General features: G+C 45.1%; 1 protein-coding gene across 1 annotated transcript in view; it reads right to left on the reverse strand.

Annotated features, from left to right (window-relative positions):
• Positions 1 to 10700: 10700 nt before the first annotated feature.
• LOC146772559 (C-reactive protein-like) overlaps positions 10701 to 21045 on the reverse strand; it is a 55534-nt gene continuing 45189 nt past the window's right edge. Inside the window, exon 3 of the mRNA XM_085639613.1 lies at positions 10701 to 18680. Within this exon, the coding sequence (XP_085495739.1) occupies positions 18013 to 18680 (668 nt within the window). The 3' untranslated portion in view covers positions 10701 to 18012. The remainder of the gene's footprint in view (positions 18681 to 21045) is intronic.

The raw sequence follows: 21045 nt of genomic DNA on the forward strand, positions 1-21045 counted from the left end.
GTTTCATTATCTCCTAAACATGAGTGGTATTGTCCCCCTGAAATTGGAAGTGAAGATTTTCAAATTTATTTGTAAAACTGTTTATTCTGTTTCATTCGTTAAATGTTTAGAATGTTAGCAGGACACTGTAACACTCAGTTGTTTTCATTTTAATCCATTTTTGAGCGTTTTCGAACACTTCATGTATTGGGACTTAGTCATTTTTTGCTTCATGGAGACTTAAAAAGTCTTAGAAAGTCAGTTTGGAGGTACACAGAACAGTGCAAAGGTACCTATATAGCATTCAGGACACTGCACCTATATAGATTTTAAATCATTTTGATGTATTAAAAGTTTCGACCTCCATGGGGAGGGCACTCAAGCTAAACTTTTACCCAGCTCAAAATGTCAGAAATAGGAGTCAGACATGTACCTGGAGGCTGGAAATGAGCCCTAGCCACTCTTGCTATATCACCTGAGATATATTATGGGGTCCTGGTGGCCACAGGGACCTGCAAACAGTCATTAGGGTTGGTACTGAAAATTAGCAAAACTCGCTAATAGTGAGCACTTCTAGCGAGTTTTGCTAATTTGTCAAATAGATCAGGCTGGATATCAGAGACACTGTTTGAGTGCACAAGATATAAATACACTTCTTAGAAAGGTCAGGTCTGATACTTTCATGTGATCTATCTACCTTTGGTATTATCTGAAGTTTTTTTTTCCAGCTTCCAGCCAAGGGAAAAACCTGATATCGTACCCGATATTGAGCACCTTGGGCTGGGTGGAAGAAGTGACTTTGCCCCCTTAAACCACAAAACACTAGTATTCATGTATTCATACATTTTGAAAAAGAATTTCCTGTGACTCTGAATGGGAATCCACCAGGTAAAAAAGACCGAAGTGCACTGGTTGGTGCTCACGAGCGGCTTGCATATGATAAGTGGAGACTGAAACAGCAACTTCTAAGAAAGTAGGAAACAATGAGTAAGTAAACATTTAGATATGCCGAAATATATTGAAAAGTTAAAATTTTAGAAACTGATATCAATTTATTTTGTTTCTTTAAATCACAGAACAGTGATCAACCAAGAGAAAAATGTGTACTAAAGTTTTTTAATAAAATGCAATGCAATGGAGAAAGAATGTACCAGAAGTTGCAGAGCTAATCCAGAATTGGAAACCGATGACAGAAAGCACATCTCCAACTGGTGATAAACAAATTAACTCATGTCTGAGTCACCAACGGTGGAGTGGAGACTCTGTTGTTGACGAACAAGGAAGGCCGTTGCATTACGCATATTTCAAAAAGGAGAGGTGGTCTGTGATTTTCATGGGGAGCTAATATCTGCAACAGAAGGAATAAAGATGAATGAGCTGCCAAAGAAAAAAATGAACAGCTTATTTTTTTTTACCGATTATTGAAAGGAACGGTATTGCATGGATGCCACAAACAGTCCATGCTCATGTCACCCCTTACTGGAAACTCCTGGAAAGCTAGTGCGGACATCAAAAAAGAAATTTAACGTCAAACCAGTTCTTGAGACTTTTGAAGTAGATGGAAAGCTGAGATATGCTATTTTATTTGTTGCGTAGCAAACTATTCAGATCAGTTGTGATCTTACTTATGACTATGTTCTTTCAACTAAAGCACACAGAGGCCAGGTGTTACCCTGGATTGATAAAGGACAATTCACAGAAGACTTAGGGGCTCATTACGATAGCGGGAGGATCGCCACCGTCGGGCCGGCAGAGATTGGGTTTGGGGAATCGTTGCGGCCCCCCTTGGGGGGGTGTCGCTTGACTGGGGGATACACATGGTACCCCCCTGCATTTCCCTGCACCAAGTGACAGGCACCGCGTGGTGCCTGCCACGTGGTGCAGTGAAATGCGGTGCAAGCACCTTTTACATTGCGGACGGCGCTGCAACCAGCAGCACTGCCCACAATGTTAAAGGCCAAGGATGCGCCCACCAGTATGGTGGACGCATCCTAATTGCAGTGGTGGGACCGCTGGTCCCAATCACAGCTACAGTGGCGGGCGGACCAAGTCCACCCGTCATCGTAATGAGCCCCTTAGTTTTTAGAGTTTTAAGGATGGTTTACTACATCAAAAATATTGTGGATGTTCTGTTCTCTGTACTTTAACATGTTGCATGCGTCGGACGGCTGGGAGCCGTCCGACGTCATGGTGGGCGTGTGCATCAGACAGCACCCGGCTGTCCTAGCACCCACCCATTAGTGACTAATAGTGTACTGCCTGGTCTGTATGGTTTTATAAAGTTGTTGTTCAGTTTCACGTTTGGCAATAGAATAATGTCTTTAGTTACTGCTGTTGTTTTTGCAGTTATAGTTTTGTATCTAGTTGCAATTGGTTTGTGTTTTCTTTCTTGTTAGAATTTTTTTTAATGAAGGTGTGTGTGGACTGGCGCTTGGCTGGTGGTGTGCGTGGTCTGGCGCTTAGCTGGCGGTGTGCGTGGACTGGTGCTTGGCAGGTGGTGTGCGTGGACTGGCGTTTGGCTGGTGGTGCGCGTGGACTGGTGCTTGGCTGGTGGTATGCATTGGCTGGCGCTTGGCTGGTGTTATGCATGGACTGGCGCTTGGCTGGCGGTGTGCGTAGACTGGCACTTGGCTGGCAGTGTGCGTAGACTGGCGCTTGGCTGGTGGTGTGCGTGGGCTGGCGCTTGGCTGGTGGTGTGCGTGGACTAGCGCTTGGCTGGTAGTGTGCATGGGCTGGCGCTTGGCTGGCAGTGTGGGTGGGATGGTGCTTGACTGGCGGTGTGCATGGGCTGGCATTTGGCTGGCAGTGTGTTAGTAGTGACTTGCTGCTTGTCATTACACACTCTGCTAGTCAAACGCCACTGCAGACAATATGTCAACCACCAGCCGGTGTGATTGCTGTGTCAGTCATGTGGGCTTATGAAAGTGAAGGGCCCTTGAATGGCGCTGTCTGTTGATGTGAATGTTGTAATGTGCTGGGCCCGTGGCTGGCGGTGTGAATGGTCTTATGTGTCATGTCTCCTTAAAAGACACTCTTTGTCCCTTTCCATATACAATTACTACTCAAGCGGTATGTTACTTGGTGAAGAGAGAAGTGGGAAGACAGTGAGAGATTTTATTTTTCCTTTTTTGCACTGCTGAAAAGCAGTGGGGCGACGCTCCTCCCTCTTAGCAGAGGAGCCGCTGCTGGCATTAGGGTAATGACCACGACCTGGAGCCAGTGGTACCTTCTTTTGTCTTGTTTATCTGTCTTGTGGTTTAGAATGCGTTGTGGGAGGACGCAAACATAGGCAGCCCATACATTCCTCTCATTCCCTCGACTCCCTTCTTTTTAGTGGGTCGTGGGTTATAAATAGGGCTGGTAAAGAGTCAGTCACATATCAGGTGAATGTGTGCTTATAAGTGTTGAATAGATTTTGATCAAACACAGTTGATGTGCATTTTGTGTCTGTGGCATGCGTGCAAAACATAAAACTGGATTAAAATGGCCAGGCTCACAAACATTTCCACAAAGTAAAGCACATTTGATTTATGTCCTAAATCTCAAACAGAATTTGCATATGTTCACAATGAACTGAGCGGGCAGACTGATTTGTGCCCAAGCAAGCAGCTTGTGTGAAAAGTCTGTGATCCATGGTGGATCCGGAGATGAAGAAGACACACATCTTTGTGAATCCTGATTTACAGAAGAATGTACAGCAGTTCCCAATCACCTCCTGGAGAAGGCTTGAGTCAAACAGGAAACAAATATGGCCCTTCCCTTGCCTCCCTAACAGGACACCATAGACTTGGTTTAAAGCAATTTAATTTATATCCGAAAATTGGAGTAGAAATAAAATATAATTTTCTGGACATGATTTACCGGACCTTGCATAGTTAGCTTGGTGTCCTGTGGAATTATGTAGGATCCTCCCCACTCACATTATGGGTTCATAAAAAACAATTTATTATAAACCTGAAGGGGTGGTGCACACGGGCTGCTTTAGTAGCAATGTGTGGTGTGGGCTACAAGATAGCAAAACATGGCCATCCACCATCAGGGAGACTGATTTGCGCAGTTCTGTGTCAGTGTCAGTCAGTGTCAGTCAGTCAGTCAGTCAGTCAGTGTCAGTCAGTGTCAGTCAGTTTCGGTCAGTGTCAGTCAGTGTCAGTCAGTGTCACTCAGTCAGTGTCAGTCAGTGTCAGTCAGTCAGTGTCAGTCAGTGTCAGTGTCAGTCCGTGTCAGCCAGTCAGTGTCAGCCAGTCAATGTCAGTCAGTGTCAGTCAGTGTCAGTCAGTCAGTGTCAGTCAGTGTCAGTAAGATTCAGTCAGTGTCAGTCAGTCAGTGTCAGTCATGTCAGTCAGTGTCAGTCAGTCAGTCAGTTTCAGTCAGTGTCAGTCAGTCAGTGTCAGTCAGTGTCAGCCAGTCAGTGTCAGTCAGTCAGTCAGTCAGTGTCAGTCAGTCATTGTCAATTAGTCAGTGTCAGTCAGTCAGTGTCAGTCAGTCAGTGTCAGTCAGTGTCAGTCAGTGTCAGTCAGTGTCGGTCAGTGTCAGTCAGTCAGTGTCAGTCAGTGTCACTCAGTCAGTGTCAGTCAGTGTCAGTGTCAGTCAGTGTCAGCCAGTCAGTGTCAGCCAGTCAATGTCTGTCAGTGTCAGTCAGTGTCAGTAAGTTTCAGTCAGTGTCAGTCAGTCAGTGTCAGTCAGTGTCTGTCAGTCAGTCTGTCAGTTAGTCAGTCAGTGTCAGTGTCAGACAGTCAGTGTCAGTCAGTCTGTTAGTCAGTCAGTCAGTCAGTCAGTGTCAGTCAGTCAGTGTCAGTCAGTGTCAGTCAGTGTAAGTCAGTCAGTGTCATTCAGTCATTGTCAGTCAGTCAGTGTCAGTCAGTCATTGTCAGTCAGTCAGTGTCACTCAGTCAGTGTCACTCAGTTTCAGTCAGTGTCAGTCTATGTCAGTCAGTCAGTATCAGTCAGTCAGTGTCAGTCAGTCAGTCAGTCAGTGTCAGTCAGTCAGTGTCAGTCAGTGTCAGTCAGTCAATGTCAGTCAGTCAGTGTCAGTCAGTTTCAGTCAGTCAGTGTCAGCCAGTGTCAGTCAGTCAGTGTCAGTCAGTATCAGTCAGTCAGTGTCAGTCAGTCAGTGTCAGTCAGTTTCAGTCAGTGTCAGTCAGTCAGTGTCAGTCAGTGTCAGTCAGTGGCAGTCAGTCAGTTTCAGTCAGTATCAGTCAGTCAGTGTCAGTCAGTGTCAGTCAGTGTCAGTCAGTCAGTCAGTCAGTGTCAGTCAGTGTCAGTCAGTTTCGGTCAGTGTCAGTCAGTGTCAGTCAGTGTCACTCAGTCAGTGTCAGTCAGTGTCAGTCAGTCAGTGTCAGTCAGTGTCAGTGTCAGTCAGTGTCAGCCAGTCAGTGTCAGCCAGTCAATGTCAGTCAGTGTCAGTCAGTGTCAGTCAGTCAGTGTCAGTAAGATTCAGTCAGTGTCAGTCAGTCAGTTTCAGTCAGTGTCAGTCAGTCAGTGTCAGTCAGTGTCAGCCAGTCAGTGTCAGTCAGTCAGTCAGTCAGTCAGTGTCAGTCAGTCATTGTCAATTAGTCAGTGTCAGTCAGTCAGTGTCAGTCAGTCAGTGTCAGTCAGTGTCAGTCAGTGTCGGTCAGTGTCAGTCAGTCAGTGTCAGTCAGTGTCACTCAGTCAGTGTCACTCAGTCAGTGTCAGTCAGTGTCAGTGTCAGTCAGTGTCAGCCAGTCAGTGTCAGCCAGTCAATGTCTGTCAGTGTCAGTCAGTGTCAGTAAGTTTCAGTCAGTGTCAGTCAGTCAGTGTCAGTCAGTGTCTGTCAGTCAGTCTGTCAGTTAGTCAGTCAGTGTCAGTGTCAGACAGTCAGTGTCAGTCAGTCTGTTAGTCAGTCAGTCAGTCAGTCAGTGTCAGTCAGTCAGTGTCAGTCAGTGTCAGTCAGTGTAAGTCAGTCAGTGTCAGTCAGTCATTGTCAGTCAGTCAGTGTCAGTCAGTGTCAGTCAGTCATTGTCAGTCAGTCAGTGTCACTCAGTCAGTGTCACTCAGTTTCAGTCAGTGTCAGTCTATGTCAGTCACTCAGTATCAGTCAGTCAGTGTCAGTCAGTCAGTCAGTCAGTCAGTGTCAGTCAGTCAGTGTCAGTCAGTGTCAGTCAGTCAATGTCAGTCAGTCAGTGTCAGTCAGTTTCAGTCAGTCAGTGTCAGCCAGTGTCAGTCAGTCAGTGTCAGTCAGTATCAGTCAGTCAGTGTCAGTCAGTCAGTGTCAGTCAGTTTCAGTCAGTGTCAGTCAGTCAGTGTCAGTCAGTGGCAGTCAGTGGCAGTCAGTCAGTTTCAGTCAGTATCAGTCAGTCAGTGTCAGTCAGTGTCAGTCAGTCAGTGTCAGTCAGTCATTGTCAGTCAGTGTCAGTCAGTCAGTGTCAGTCAGTGTCAGTAAGATAGCGTCAGTCAGTCAGTGTCAGTCAGTCAGTGTCAGTGTCAGTCAGTGTCAGTCAGTGTCAGTCAGTCAGTCAGTGTCAGTCAGTCAGTGTCAGTCAGTCATTGTCAGTCAGTCAGTCAATGTTAGTCAGTGTCAGTCAGTCAGTGTCAGTCAGTCATTGTCAGTCAGTGTCAGTCAGTCAGTGTCAGTCAGTGTCAGTAAGATAGCGTCAGTCAGTCAGTGTCAGTCAGTCAGTGTCAGTGTCAGTCAGTGTCAGTCAGTGTCAGTCAGTCAGTCAGTGTCAGTCAGTCAGTGTCAGTCAGTCATTGTCAGTCAGTCAGTCAGTGTCATTCAGTGTCAGTCAGTGTCTGTCAGTGTCAGTCGGTCAGTGTCAGTCAGTCAGTGTCAGTCAGTCAGTCAGTGTCAGTCAGTCAGTGTCAGTCAGTGTCAGTCAGTCAGTCAGTGTCAGTGTCAATCAGGCAGTGTCAGTCAGTCAGTGTCAGCTAGAGCAGCTCTGCTGACCTGGTTCTCTGGCTCTAAAGCAGCTCTGCTGACCTGGTTCTCGGGCTCTAAAGCAGCTCTGCTGACCCGGTTCTATGGCTTTAAAGCAGTTCTGCTGACATGGTTCTCTGGCTCTAGAGCAGCTCTGCTGACCTGGTTCTCTCCCTCTAAAGCAGCTCTGCTGGAAAATGAGGAAAGAAAGTGATGGGAGCAATTACACAGACACTGAGAGAGAGAATGAAGAAGTTGGAGGTAAAAACAAGAGAGTGATAGTAAGAAGGAGAGAGTAGAAGAAAAGCTGCGAGAAGAAGGTATAGAGGTGTTATGGCTAAGGAAGGGAGGTGAGAGTTAAAAAAATAGATGAGAGAGCAAAATAAGAATGATCGAAAAAGGAGATGGGGACATTAGTGTATGAGGAAACAGGTGTGGTATAATGCACAATTTTCCACATTTTTGTTTTGAAACTTTCTTTGGTGAGAACTCTCGCTAAGCTCCCCTTGTAGTTGTTGGGATAGTTGATGTGTTCACTCAGCACTGTATGAATATATGACGTTACAACCTAACTCCAGTGAGTGCAACAGTAGGGTAAGTGTTGGATAGTGTAAGGGTACTATGCGTTGTAATGGTATGCATTGTAATGACTTGCGATGTAATGTCTGCCTTGTAGTGACATGCGTTGTAATGACATGCGTTGTAGTGACATGCAATGTAATGGCTGCGTTGTAATGACATGCGATGTAAAGGATGTTGCGATGTAATGACTGCTATGTAAAGGTAGTGTGATGTAATGACTGCGTTGTAAAAGTTGTTTCCCTTCCCAACCATCTCTTGGAGAAGGCTTGAGTCAAACAGGAAACAAATATGGCCCTTCTCTTGCCTCCCTAACAGGACACCATAGACTTGATTTAAAGCAATTTAATTTATATCCGAAAATTGGAGTAGAAATAAAATATAATTTTCTTGACATGCGCTCCCGGATCTTGCATAGTTAGCTCGGTGTCCTGTGGAGTTATGTAGAATTCTCCCCACCCACAATAGGGCTCATAAAAGCCAATTTATTATAAACCTGAAGGGGTGGTGCACACGGGCTGCTTTAGTAGCAATGTGTGGTGTGGGCTACAAGATAGCACAACATTGCCATCCACTCGTCAGGGAGACTGATTCGCGCAGTTCTGTGTGCTTCATTGTCTCGTGCTGGGGCTACTGACCATCAGCGACATGTACATTGTTCAAAGTCCTCAAACTCAGCTGTGGTCTTCACCAAGACACTCAAGACGGCTGAAGTGTGACTGACTTGTCTTCACCCTCAAAACATTTTTAGAGACACAGACCTGCCATGAAATATTTCAATTTCCTTCTTTTTATTATGATTAATTAATTAATAATTGGTTCATACTTCTCACCTTATTGTAATGTCTTTCCATGCAACAGTCAAAGCCACACATGATTCAAAGTTCACAGTCTATTGTAGGGAGATATTTATATGGGTCAAGATTTTTAATACTGGGTTTTTGGAAAATATTTTGTTGCGGTCAGACCTGCTGGTGTAAGCACAATCAAAAAACAGGAAAAAGTGAAATCCAACTCTCCAGGAAGTTGCATGGGTGAAAGACACCTTGTCCAATGACACCCTGTGTAAGTATAAATAAAACGTTGTAGTGCTTATTTACTACAGTTTTCCCAAGCTTACCACAGTTGTATGACTGTTAGAAGGAATTAAAGATGACCCCATGTATGAATCAGTCTGGCCACTGCTCTTACAGATTTAAAATAATCTTAAGTCTTTCATTTCTGGCATATTTCTTTCTTTCACATTAAAAGTAAAACTGATATCCTTGCATTCTTATGAAAGATTACAATACATATTCCAAAAACATTACTGTACAAGTTATAATCTATTTAGAAATGTATAGTGAGGCCTGGAAGTCTGGGGCCTCTGCTTTCTTCCTCTTACTCACATAATGAACTAACTTGAATAAAACACACATAAGGATACAAACCTGCAGCTTCAGATGTCTTCTTATAAAAATTGTACCTCTTTAAATCTGCTTGTGTAAGCGAAGTACCAAAATCAGACTCTTCAAGCCCAGTAGATGACCATAGTTGGTAATAACCTCCTATGGACATCTTCCTATCAGGGTAGATGATTTTACCTCACAAACCCCACCACTGGCCATGTGGAAAAATAGTCTCGCCACTTCCTAAGTTAAAATGGTAATTTATAAACAAACTTAAATAAAGTAGCCACTGTTGTCAGCAGCATGTAGGGTCTTTCGAAAGTTGCTGAGTGGCACATGCTGAAATCAAAAGAACTAGTTTGTTGTTACTTCAGTAAGTCATGTTCCAGTAGCCTTGATCAATGTGACTCAACGGGTGAGGCAATGTCAGTAGAGGGTGCATTCAATGTACTCCCCAAATTTAGATACTGCGACCCCTGCATCCAGATGACAATCGTTAGATTTTCCAGCCAATACCTAGAAAGCTAACTCGCGGGGATCAGTGCATCTCTGTCAGGCAAGTGAAAATCCTTGTTCTGCTTTGATGGTGGCTGTACCACAGTGTCGGGACACAGAGCGACATCCAGCTCTCTCTTGCTGGACGTTCTTCAGAACACTGTTTCATAACATATATGTTTGGAAGTTGCCATGTGTACCTGGATGCATGCTTCCTGACTTGACCTTCTTCACCGGGGGATATTTGTTACATCAGCTCATGACATTTGTTCTTTTTGCCTGACATTCACTCAGGTATTGGAATAGCTGAGCGAAGAATTAGGCCAAACCGGTGATCAGATTCAGCAATGTCTTCCACTCCCAAGAGGTAGAGCAACAGGATGTTTGTAACATATTGTTCACTATCAATTGGCCCCCTAGAGTTAGACACATTACCATTTGCTTCTACGCTAGAACCAGTATTCACATGTAGGGAGAGAATGCTGGTGGCACATAAACCTTGTTACACCTGAAAATAACTTTAGTTTGCAAGACTTGGGGCCATCGTACACATGTGGGGCATTTTCCTTGTTTGTGCCGGGGGCACCTTTTAAACGGTGTGCCTGGTACAAACGAGGAAGATGCACCGTATTAGGATGAATGCGCGGCCCCCAGGGCAGCTGCGAACTCATGCTGCACTGGGGACAGCGTATTCATGTGAAAAGCTTTGAAGCCGCTCCTTGTTTTACAGTGCAGGTGGCAACGCGACTCCACTTTTAAGAGGGGAGAGATCCCCTTGCAGGAGGGTGCAGTGAGGGACTGCACCTACCAGCAAGGGCATGTCCGGAGGTCCTTGGGACCCCCTTTCCCCCCTCCAGAGGGCTGCCATGTGGGGGCGCACTGACAGTGAGCCACCATATAGGTGGCACACTGGTAATGGACCTCCTGACAGCTTCTATGCCTCTGCACCCACATCTATAATACGGCACAGGGGCAGAGGCACAGGAATTCCCTCAATTGCATTGGGTCACGCCCCCGTGCAAATGAGGGAACACTCTCTGGTGATAGAGCTGGCACTATATGTGCACCTGCGCTATCGGTATTACAGAAGGGGCTGCACAAGCATTTGTGGCCCCTTCTGTAATACCCAAGAGCCTCAGGGGCACAGAAAGCGGGCGCAAATACCCGTAGCACCCCCAGTGCACTTGTGTAATATGGCCCATGGATGGTATTAAGATGTATTGATGGTGTAACAACACTTCAGCAGAGGCCCGCCCACATCAACAGGCAGGCAGCAACTTTCTGAGCCAAAATGTCCTGCTGCATTGACTCTAAACATTCTATCCCTACATTCCATGTTCAAACATTGATCAATACAACATTATTATAAAGGTTGCAACAAAGACTACCAATTAAATGTTTTATTTTGAATTAATGACAAGCTCGCCATCTCTGGTGACAATCAGCACAATCCCATGCTGAGTGTCTCTTTGCCTTTGCCGCCTAATGGCGCTCAGCCAGGTTTTTGCTAAACAAGATGGCATACAAACAATAAATTCAGCATTATACATCATAGAAAGCATATTACATTTCAATAACAGCAATGACCAAAAGTACCGAATCAGTTAAATGCAAAAAGAAAACAATTGTGTATCCGAATTTCAAACTTTTTCAGACATACCCGGTGTGGAAGCATCTTTTATAATGCCACTCCTCATGAAAGTAGAACCACATCACCTTTTTATTCTGCATTCCATTCCTCAAATTAATATGGTGAATCATGTCCCAGGACAGGAAACCTAACAAACCCATCACATTGAAATTTAAATGTACATTTAACACACATAGATAGCTCTCCTCCCTTGACATGAGGACGTACACGCTTGACCTGGTACCTGAACGTCCTGTTAATAAGTTGGACCTGCACCGACTGAAGCTAAGCTGCCTTTCTTACTTTGTTTCACAGTTTTCCTGAGTTTGCTATAAAGTTTATGCTTCTTTGGGGTGAGTGTAATTTTGCATATTTGATGATATCATGGGGGTGATGTCACGTGACCTTTAACTCCAGAAAGTGTCATAGGAGGAAGTGAAGAAAAATGTCATAGTAGGAAGTGAAGGTTTTTTTTTTTTTTTAATTAATGTAACAAACTAAATACAGCATTGCATTAGATTAGGCATGACTTAAAATCTCACTGACTTTGTGCATGGATACCCATTATGGGGCTGAATGAGAGTTTGGTGGAGAGAGTTCGACGTTGCAAAGATGACGGAGTACCCACTTCGCCATACTCACAGTCAACAGGCCTGATTTACAGGTGGACGGACCAACAGTATGGTGACAAATGGAGAATACTCTGGCTCCATCGCCAACATAGTCCTCTTGTCAGAGGTAAGCCAACTGTCCAACCACCTGGTTTACCATGGGCAGGTGGATGGCTTTCTTTTGCTGTTTGTCACTGCCAGATAAAACCGGTAGGTGAGGGACAGCAAAAATAAAAACAATTGACCCACAGACCATGGGGGAGAACTCCCATGGTGTGTTGGTCTTCAGTTTTACTTTGATTCCCTCTTTCTCGTGTCCGTCAAACATTTACAAAATTGAATGTTAAGAAATCGGGACTGACGGACATCTGTACATTTTGGGAATTTGATTTCAGTCATAGGGACGGAGTAATTTATTCTGTCGCTCTGATGAACAATATTCTATCCTCCAAAGTCAAAATCAAGCCCTGTATCTAGAAAATTTAACCATTTGAAAGTGTTAAAAAAGGCACAAATCGCTCATTCGACATAAGACACACTGTCCTCGGTTATTGAAGAAAAGCATTAGCTATATTGGTTTATCTACCACACACATTATACCACAGTTTGACACAGACAGTAATGATCGGCTGTGACCAGCAATGACAAGCATCATTGGTTCTAGACAGTTTTAATAGCATTAATTCTAGCATTAATCCTGGATAGAAACAATCAATATTAGACCTCATTGTATGAGCACCATAGGCTACAGGGAGTAATGATCAGCACTGGTGCTACACATCTTGATACGCATTGGCACGAGATGGCATTAGCAGTACTGACCCTGGACAATAAAGAGAAAAGTTGTCCACAGACAGTAATAATCAACATTAGCCACAGACAGTAATAATCAACATTGGCCACAGACAGTAATAATCAACATTGGCCACAGACAGTAATAAAATAATCAACATTGGCCACAGACTGCAATGAGCAGCACTGTCCTCAGACAACGATAGGTTGCACTGATACCCAGCAGTACTGGCTCAGAAGTAGAGCCGTAAATGCCTCAAGACTGTTGAGCAGCATTGATGGGCCATATTAGGCTCTTATCTTGGCCGACTGTGCCTTCCGGGGGGCTTGGGCCTCTCATCAAGCCTCCACCGTACGTGTGCTCCTGGGCTTGAGTGAGACTCACACCAGCTACGCTCTCTCACTGTCAGTGATTTTCAGGCGTGACATGGGGATTTGGGCGCCATCTTTAAGGCCGCGCTCATGCTGCTCTGCATTACTGTGGCCTTGGCCATTGCAGTGACTTGGCCCCTTGGCCGACTCCCCCGCAAGGGGAAACGGAGAGACAGGAGCATCGCTGGCACTTTTGCACACTATGTTGTCCACTGAGCATAATTTATTTTATTTGGATTTCTGCCTGCAGCCAGGTACTTTCTTACCCCTCTACTACAAACAAAAGGCTGGGTGCATTTAGGCATAGAGCCTTTCTCCCTTCATCGATACTGTCAACGCAAGACCCTGATGAACACTCCCACTAGATGTTCAACTGGATCCTGGAGTGAGATGAATGTGTGGCACTTGCAAATGTTCTCTACTAGAGGTCCAGGCTTCGGGTCCTACAAGGCAGCCTGCTGCAGATTTACCGATCACTAAAGTACAATAAAATTGATAATTTCCTTCCCAAAGGTCAGTTTTTGAATGAACATGTAAATAGTGTAGTTTCTAAAGAAAACATCTCTGCCATGTTTCCCTGCTTCTGGGAGCCTGGCTGTGTCTTTACTGTGTCAGTGACAAGACTGAATGTGGAGTATGAAGGTAAGATCTAGGGCACTATAGTTCTCACCAGCGTCATATCGCTGGACCATGAAGAGGAGTCTGCAACACAGCTAGCTCTTGAATGTCTTCAGGTAATTTACTCAGCTTTGTATGTCTCTAAAACCAGCCCTCCTGCTCTTGGCCTTGCCTTTTTTCCTAGAGTAGCCACTCAGATGGGAGTTTGGGTGATATTGTCAGACTGCAACTTCAGTAAGCTCACTGTGTGTCTGATTAATTGAGAGTTGGTGTGGCATGGCTACCGGAAGTGAACGAAGCACGGCCACCGGAAGCGGAGGGCCTCCTGGCACGGCTAATTGACAGAAGGCAGATAAGGCAGCGCTTCCATAAACACGCGGCACACCTGATTGTTTGAACATAGCACCTCTTCCTGAAGTGTACGACCACCAGGTATGCCTGGTAGACGGATAATGAAGCTCGGCTCAGTGAAGTGGTCGCCCAATGGCAAATGAATGATGGAGAGAACAGAAAAAGGGAGATGAATCCGTACAGGCGGATTGTGAAAGTACCAGAACTGAATGATACCTAATTAAAGGTGTAGAGTTGGTAATGAACTTTTAAAATGATATGACTTAAAGCTATCACCAAGTGAATTAATGAATGTCGCTTGCAAATAAAAGCAGCCGATAAACTGTGGCCTTTATACTTTTAAATAAATGTGAATGGTTGAAATACTGGGATTAAATGTGGAAGCTGAGTTTGGGTATGACGATTATGGGACAGGGCAAACTTCTGCCTATCACAGTGGACTATAGCATTCTGCACAGCCAATAAGATATTTCTTGGGCGTGGCTCTTCACTGAAGACAGAAAAGAGTGGGAGACGCTGAATCTGGTCACCTGAAGGAGAGCCATCGCTGGAACATCGGTCACAGCTCTGTCGTGGGCCGCGTGGATACTACTCTGATTTCAACTAAAGATGTTGTAGGAGGGCTCCCTTGTATGGGAGGTCTGCCTAAAGCAGGGATCTTCATTATTTTCTGTAATAAGAGCTACTTATATTCAATGAAAATCATCCGAGCTACCAAATAGATTAGTTAATAGTTACACATCAAACCAGATTACATTAGTGGATACCATGAACAAGATTACCAGCAACGCTCGCCATAGTACATCATGGGTAATAACTATAGCTGTGATGCCTCTGGCACCAGGGAAATGACATTAGTTATACGTTTCCCAAACACCACATTATTTATCACTCAAATATCAGCTTTAAATATGTACTGGAAATTCAAGCATTTTTCTCCAAACATCAGTTTATGAGTTCCGAAAATACCCACATTTTTATCTCTCATGCACACTTTTCAATTTTGAAATACATAAAAAATGTGGCCCAACTTTATCCTATAATTTTAAGCTGTTGGTTTTATTGTTTCTGAAGGGTATGTGTTTATTTCCCGTCACCGCCAAGGCGCTTATGGAAGAATGAGCTATGCAAATAATGAATAACACAACATCTGGACTCTGCTGGCAGGCATTTGGCAAAGAAAACCCCTGGTGGGCTAGGGCAGAGGAGCCCAATTTTGGAGTCCACCAGCCTGGTCAGTGTGTCTGACCCTCAAGTATTGACATTTTTAATGAATTCCTCTTTTTTTAATTTATGCTTTTATTGATTTATTTTGATGTTTTGAAAACACTACAAGCCCCTTGTTGGTACTATAGAGCACTGTACTTATCAAGTAGTTTAAGTAAATTATTAGGAGTAAGGGTAGTACTAGGAGTCCTTGTGAGTGTGAGGCCCTGTGCCTATCTGGTATTCCACCCATACTTCCCTAAGGTCTAGATCTTAGTGACTGGTAAGTCTAAATGAGTCTGTTTCCAAGAGCTTTCTGAAGGACAGAGAGCTTTGTGTAGTCCTCAAAGTAGGGTTCAGGTCATTCCGTGGCTTTGGTCTTGACCATTTGAAGACTTGCCTCCGTGTTTTAGTCTCTTGAAAGTTTGTGGTTTATGGTGTGAAGTGGCCAATCAGAGATTCCTGGATGGGATGCAGTAGAGGGGGAGTAAAAGTTTGCAAATGACATTGGTCTTCCTTCCAATTCTTTATGAATAGTACAGAGATTTTTTAAATTTAATTAGAACATTGGAATGTTGGGAGCTCTATTGAAGACAATGGAGTGCTCACTGCTCCTTCGGGCCGGTAAAGGCCCACAGAGCAACATTTCAATGTTTTACAAAGGCCTCCCGGAGCTCGAGGGGATTTAAATCCCCTCGTGCTTCGAGAAACCTTTGTTTTATTTGTTAGAACATTCTGCCCTCTAGTGGCAGAATGTTCCACTAGCCTTATAGCCCTTCGTAGCAGGACTATACCGGCTATCAAAGTCCCGTCCCTTGTTAACGCTGGAGCGGGCCTTTAATTGCTCGTATAGCCCGCTACGGCAGGCTATAAGGCTATATTAGAAAATTGGAATTTTGGGAACTTCATTGAAAACAATGTAGTAGCTCCTGGCTTTTAATGGCCGGTAAAAGCCCGGAACGCCAGCATTCCAATTGTTGTCTTCATGTTTCTTCCGTTTTAATTTAGCACATTCTGCCCTTTTTGGGTGGAATGTTCTACTGCCTCAGGTTATAACAGTTGTTAAAGGCCCTCTCCCTCGTTATAGGCTCTCGCCTGCGGCTCGGGCCCATAACTCGGTTTCAAGGCCTTTACAACCAGTATAGCCCTCAGCAGCAGGCTACAAGGCTATATTTCAGATTCTAATGCCTCTGCCTGCAGTTCCTGCCCAGAATGATTCCATGTTATTATTCTGTTTGGCTGCCGGCCGCGCTAGTGCAAGCTTGATGGCGGGGGCAGTGCAGACAGATTCCTGCGTATTGCAGGATGACTGCTCAGTGTGTATGACAGATTGCCCAGCTACAGCCGGCCAATCTGTCATGCTCACTTTAAAGCCTGCAATCCCGGTGCTGTACAACAACTGAGGGGTTGCAGACACAGGCCCCTCTAGTGAATCAGCCACTTTTGTGGTCTGACACCCTATGATGACCCTCAACCACCACCATTCTGTACTGACTTAAGTGTGTTCTGCCTTTTAGTGGAATAGTCTTTCCAAGAATAGAAGGTATGGGATGTTGAGGTGCAGTCTTGTGGGTGGTGGTGCACACATGTGCTCAATTTTGTATACTGAGGGATTTAGTGTATAATGTTATTTGGGTTAGGTGAATTATGACTTTGACCTATTGGCTTTGACGTGGTCTAATGTCATTCTGCCTTCTGACTTTACCTTGCTTCAAACTTTTCTGTGTGCACAGTGGTGCTTGTAAGTTGTGTGGATGAGAATTATAGGTGCTCCTTGCTTTTTTGATTCCATCTTGCTTTGGGCCTTTGTGTGCATGGCTTAACTAACTCTGAAGCCATTTTCTGTGAAGAAGAGGGCATGTTTTGCTTTCCTGCTGTTTTTCGCATTTTACTGACTAGAGAGAACTGGTTCTTATCAGAGGAATGTACATGGTTTGACTTTTAGTCATAACAGGGGCCTGATCAACCCTTGGTCTGACCTTGAAGCAGGCTGGTACTGGCTCTCATGAGAACTAGGGGGCGTTGCTTGCTAGAAGCGTTGCTGTGTTTTGAATGTGTATTAAAAAGGGGAGTCTACACTGGCTCGGTGGAAGTTCATCTGTGGAGCAGATGTGTTGTCACGGAAGAGTAGAGGCTGGTGTCACCTCTGAGCTTTCGCCCGGTTCAAGCAATGGACTCCCCTTGAACAAAGTGGGGTGAAATGGAGCATTAGGTGAGGTGTCTCTGCTACTAACTGTCTCTTGATTCTTTACTGATTCTCTCCTTTCCTTCTTATTTCTGATTCTTATATCCATACATATATATTTCTTATATATATATTTGCCTTGATTGATATTTGCAATCATATTATTGATATGTTAGAGTCTGCTATGTTAGGTGCATTTGGCTTACTGTGTGGTGCTATTTACAAATAAATACATCCCAGATATACCAATTCGTCTTTTCCTTGTAGCAGGAGGTGTGGACTCTTCTTGGCCAAGTATTATGTTGTAGAAGGATGGGTGAATTCCCTCCTAGCAGGTAATTGTGTTATAGGAAGTTGTTCTACTCCTGAGCAATTGATGTGTAAATTGCATTTCGCTCTAGAGAAGTGTTGTGTGTATGTTACCTTGGTCTAGAGGAGACTCATATGTTATATTGTTTTCTTGCCTTGCCTTTGGGGGAGTGTTGAAAGTTTGCCCACCTTAGGAAGTGCTGTGTATATGTTATATTCCATAAGTTTGGAACTGATATTCTCTTTCTCGCCCTGGGAAAGTGACGGTACATTCCTTGGTCCAGGGGAGATCTAAGGTTTGTCATTACAGCCCCCAGCCTCATAATAAGCCCTCGGTTAGCCTGCTCCAACCAGTCCTGGAACTGCTTTTCGCAGCTCCAGGATTGGTTGGATTAGTACACAGGAAGCAAATCACCTTCCTACCTGCTTTCGTCAGGAGAGAGGAGAGGGGAGGGGAGAAAGGCAACAATATTGGTGAGTTTTAGGCACACTGCACCCCACTGATTTTCAAAGTTGCTAGCCGCCCCTGCTTTTAGTAGCCCACAATAGTATTGTCTACAGGGATGCCACTCTTTGCAACTCGATATGAGGCCCTAAATGTCTTTAAAAATGTCCCACAACCACTAGTTTGCGTCACATCTTGGGGAACTTTCATAACATGCCTGGTTATCACAATTACTCCGTTGCACCCGTTCCACCAGCACATTTCCTGTGATGTCATACCACAGGTTCCGCCAGCTGATGACATTGCCATTAAAGTGTTTGTTATTCATAAAGGCCTGGTGTATATCTGCGGGTGACAAAACATAATCCCACACATGTACATTATCAATTTCACCCGCTAAAGACTGGTTTATCTCAAAGCCTCCTCCAAAAGAGTCCTGCTCTTGGCCAAGAATACATTTTAGAGGACCCCGAATGGAGTAGCCTTTTTGAATGACTTTCCTGGCCAGTGGCTTTCCATTGAGAAACATTTGGACCACCCCTGTGAATGAATCCCAGGTGCCACATATGTGGTGGCTTCTGTCCAGTGAGGGGCTTGTAGCTCTGAAGATGGTTGCCGCGCCAACCACGCTGACCGAAAATGGATTTTCCTTAGAATTCCTGTGAAAAAGAAGAAGATTGTTGTCTCGAGTAGGGCTGCTGCAAGAAAGGTAGCTGTAGTCCTCCGTTAGCTCTGTGAATGCACGTAGGCAGGCGGTGAAAGCTTTCAGCGAGGTCACTTTTTGTTTCAGTGTCACATAGTTGGTGGTAGATCGACTAGCGAAAAGAAATACCTGGCCATCCATGTCTGTAACAAAAGAAAAGAGGCATGAAGAATGTATGGTTCTTTGGAAGAGGGATGATGACATGGAAGTATGGGAGTCATTTAATCCCATACATTTCTTATTGAATTTATGTATGTATCAATTTCTTTGTCCAGTATTATATGTATGTATACATTTATTTATGTGCATATTCTATGTGCAGTGATGGATTTAATTGATTACACTTTACCATAAATGTATTTATGCTGGAATTCATTTATCCATTTATTATTTATTCATATATCTTTTTATTTATTCTATGTTTTTGTGTCTTGGATCACTGCAATGTGTCACGTTCTGACACTTAAGGCCTTATTATGATGTCAGACGAACCGCACACTGACGGGCCGTCAGAGGCGGTGCGACTGCCGACAGGCCTTTAGTCTGACCACTGACAGATCTTTGGTCCGATTGCCGCATTTCAATGCAGGTGGTCAGAACCTAAGCGGTCGGGGAAAGACCACTGCTTCTGACAGGATCATCTGATCCCGACGGGGCGGCGGTTGGAATCACAATCCCAAATGGAGGCGGTGTTGAGGCAGGCACCGCCGTCAGAATTTCAATATCCCTTTCCGACAGCCTTTTCATGTTGGAAAGACCGCCATGAAAACATGAAAAGTCTATTGGAAACGGATTTAGGGGGCCCCAAACAGGGTCCCCGTCTATCGTGGGCCTCTGTAAAGTAGCCCAGGGGGCACATTTAGTGCCCGCACGCACCTCCATGCACCATGTGCCATGGACCACAAGCTGCATGGCACACGGTGCACGGGTGTGCACAAAGTGCTCCTTTACTCTGCGGCTTGTGCTGCTGCTGTTTTTCTGGGTCACAACTCAAGCAGCCGTGTAAAGGAGCACTTTCCAACCACCAGCCCAGTGATTGCATCCTAATGCGGCAGGCAGACCGCTAACTGTTTGTCGGATGGACTCCTGACCACTGCGACAGCAGTCGGCGGTCCGACTGACCGCCATCATAATAAGGCCGTCAATACCGAGGTGGCTAACAGTAGGACCAGTGTGGGTGGTATCTAAGATGGGAGAGGGAACTCCCCGGTTATCACCTGGAGATGTAGAATTTGGTGCAGGAGGCACCAAATTAGGCTTCTTACGCCCAAAGTTTCGAGTTTGAACATGGTAAAGGATGTGCCGTCAAATACCGCACCAATGCTCTCCCTTTTGAGCAAAATAAAACAGGCGCCTCTTTCCCGCTTGTGATCAGGGCTTTAGTCGGCTGCAACTGTGTATATTTACTATATTCCATTAAACTGCTTTGTTGTTCATTTACCTAAAGGTCTTTGAAGTATCCCTGCTTTTGGTATTCAAATGGGGGTATGTTTCCATTCCATGTGGTATCCAAGATGGAAGATGGAATGGAAACATACCCCCATTTGAATACCAAAAGCAGGGATACTTCAAAGACCTTTAGGTAAATGAACAACAAAGCAGTTTAATGGAATATAGTAAATATACACAGTTGCAGCCGACTAAAGCCCTGATCACAAGCGGGAAAGAGGCGCCTGTTTAATTTTGCTCAAAAGGGAGAGCATTGGTACGGTATTTGCCGGCACATCCTTTACCATGTTCAAACTCGAAACTTTGGGCGTAAGAAGCCTAATTTGGTGCCTCCTGCACCAAATTCTACATCTCCAGGTGATAACCGGGGAGTTCGCTCATTAAGGGGTCGATTCCCATCCGGGTCGGACAGCTCTCCGAGAGCTGTTCGTAGCCTTATCTTGCGACCGACAAGTTCCGGGAGCCGGTGCATCTGGGCAATGAAGTACGATGCGCATAACTGACACAAATCCGACCGACACGTAGGCTGCGATTCAAGCTGCATTTGCCGTACGAGCCGTACCTCCGATCGCCGATTCAAGTCGGCCGGAAGCAGTTCCCACAGCAGTTCGCGGCCAGACAAGTATGATGCGCAAATCCTACGCGCCGAACGGGTCGCCACGTACAGCACGTCACAGCATCCGGGGAAGCAGCATATCAGTACGATTCGCGCCAGAACACAATCCACGGCTACGAGATGGACCAGCTAGCAACGGGTACGAGATGGAGCAACAAGCAGTGTGTATGAGACGAACACATCATGAATCCCATTGCGCAGGTCATACCAGTACTGTACATCTATGAACGGATCAGAACCTGATGCGGATGGCGCAGACTGTAAGTCAGACACCCACCACACAAACAAACAACACGTACCCGCCAAATGTCACACACACCCAGGGGGTCCATATCCTATCCACTAGCAACAGGCCACCATAGGGGTCGCATGGCCATCACCACTACCAGCCCCACTCATAGGGGACTTGTTGCCTATCACTACTGCCACCCCCACTCATAGGG

The sequence above is a fragment of the Triturus cristatus genome, chromosome 12 (genome assembly GCF_964204655.1).
Source record: "Triturus cristatus chromosome 12, aTriCri1.1, whole genome shotgun sequence".
NCBI classification, from domain to species: Eukaryota; Metazoa; Chordata; class Amphibia; order Caudata; family Salamandridae; genus Triturus; species Triturus cristatus.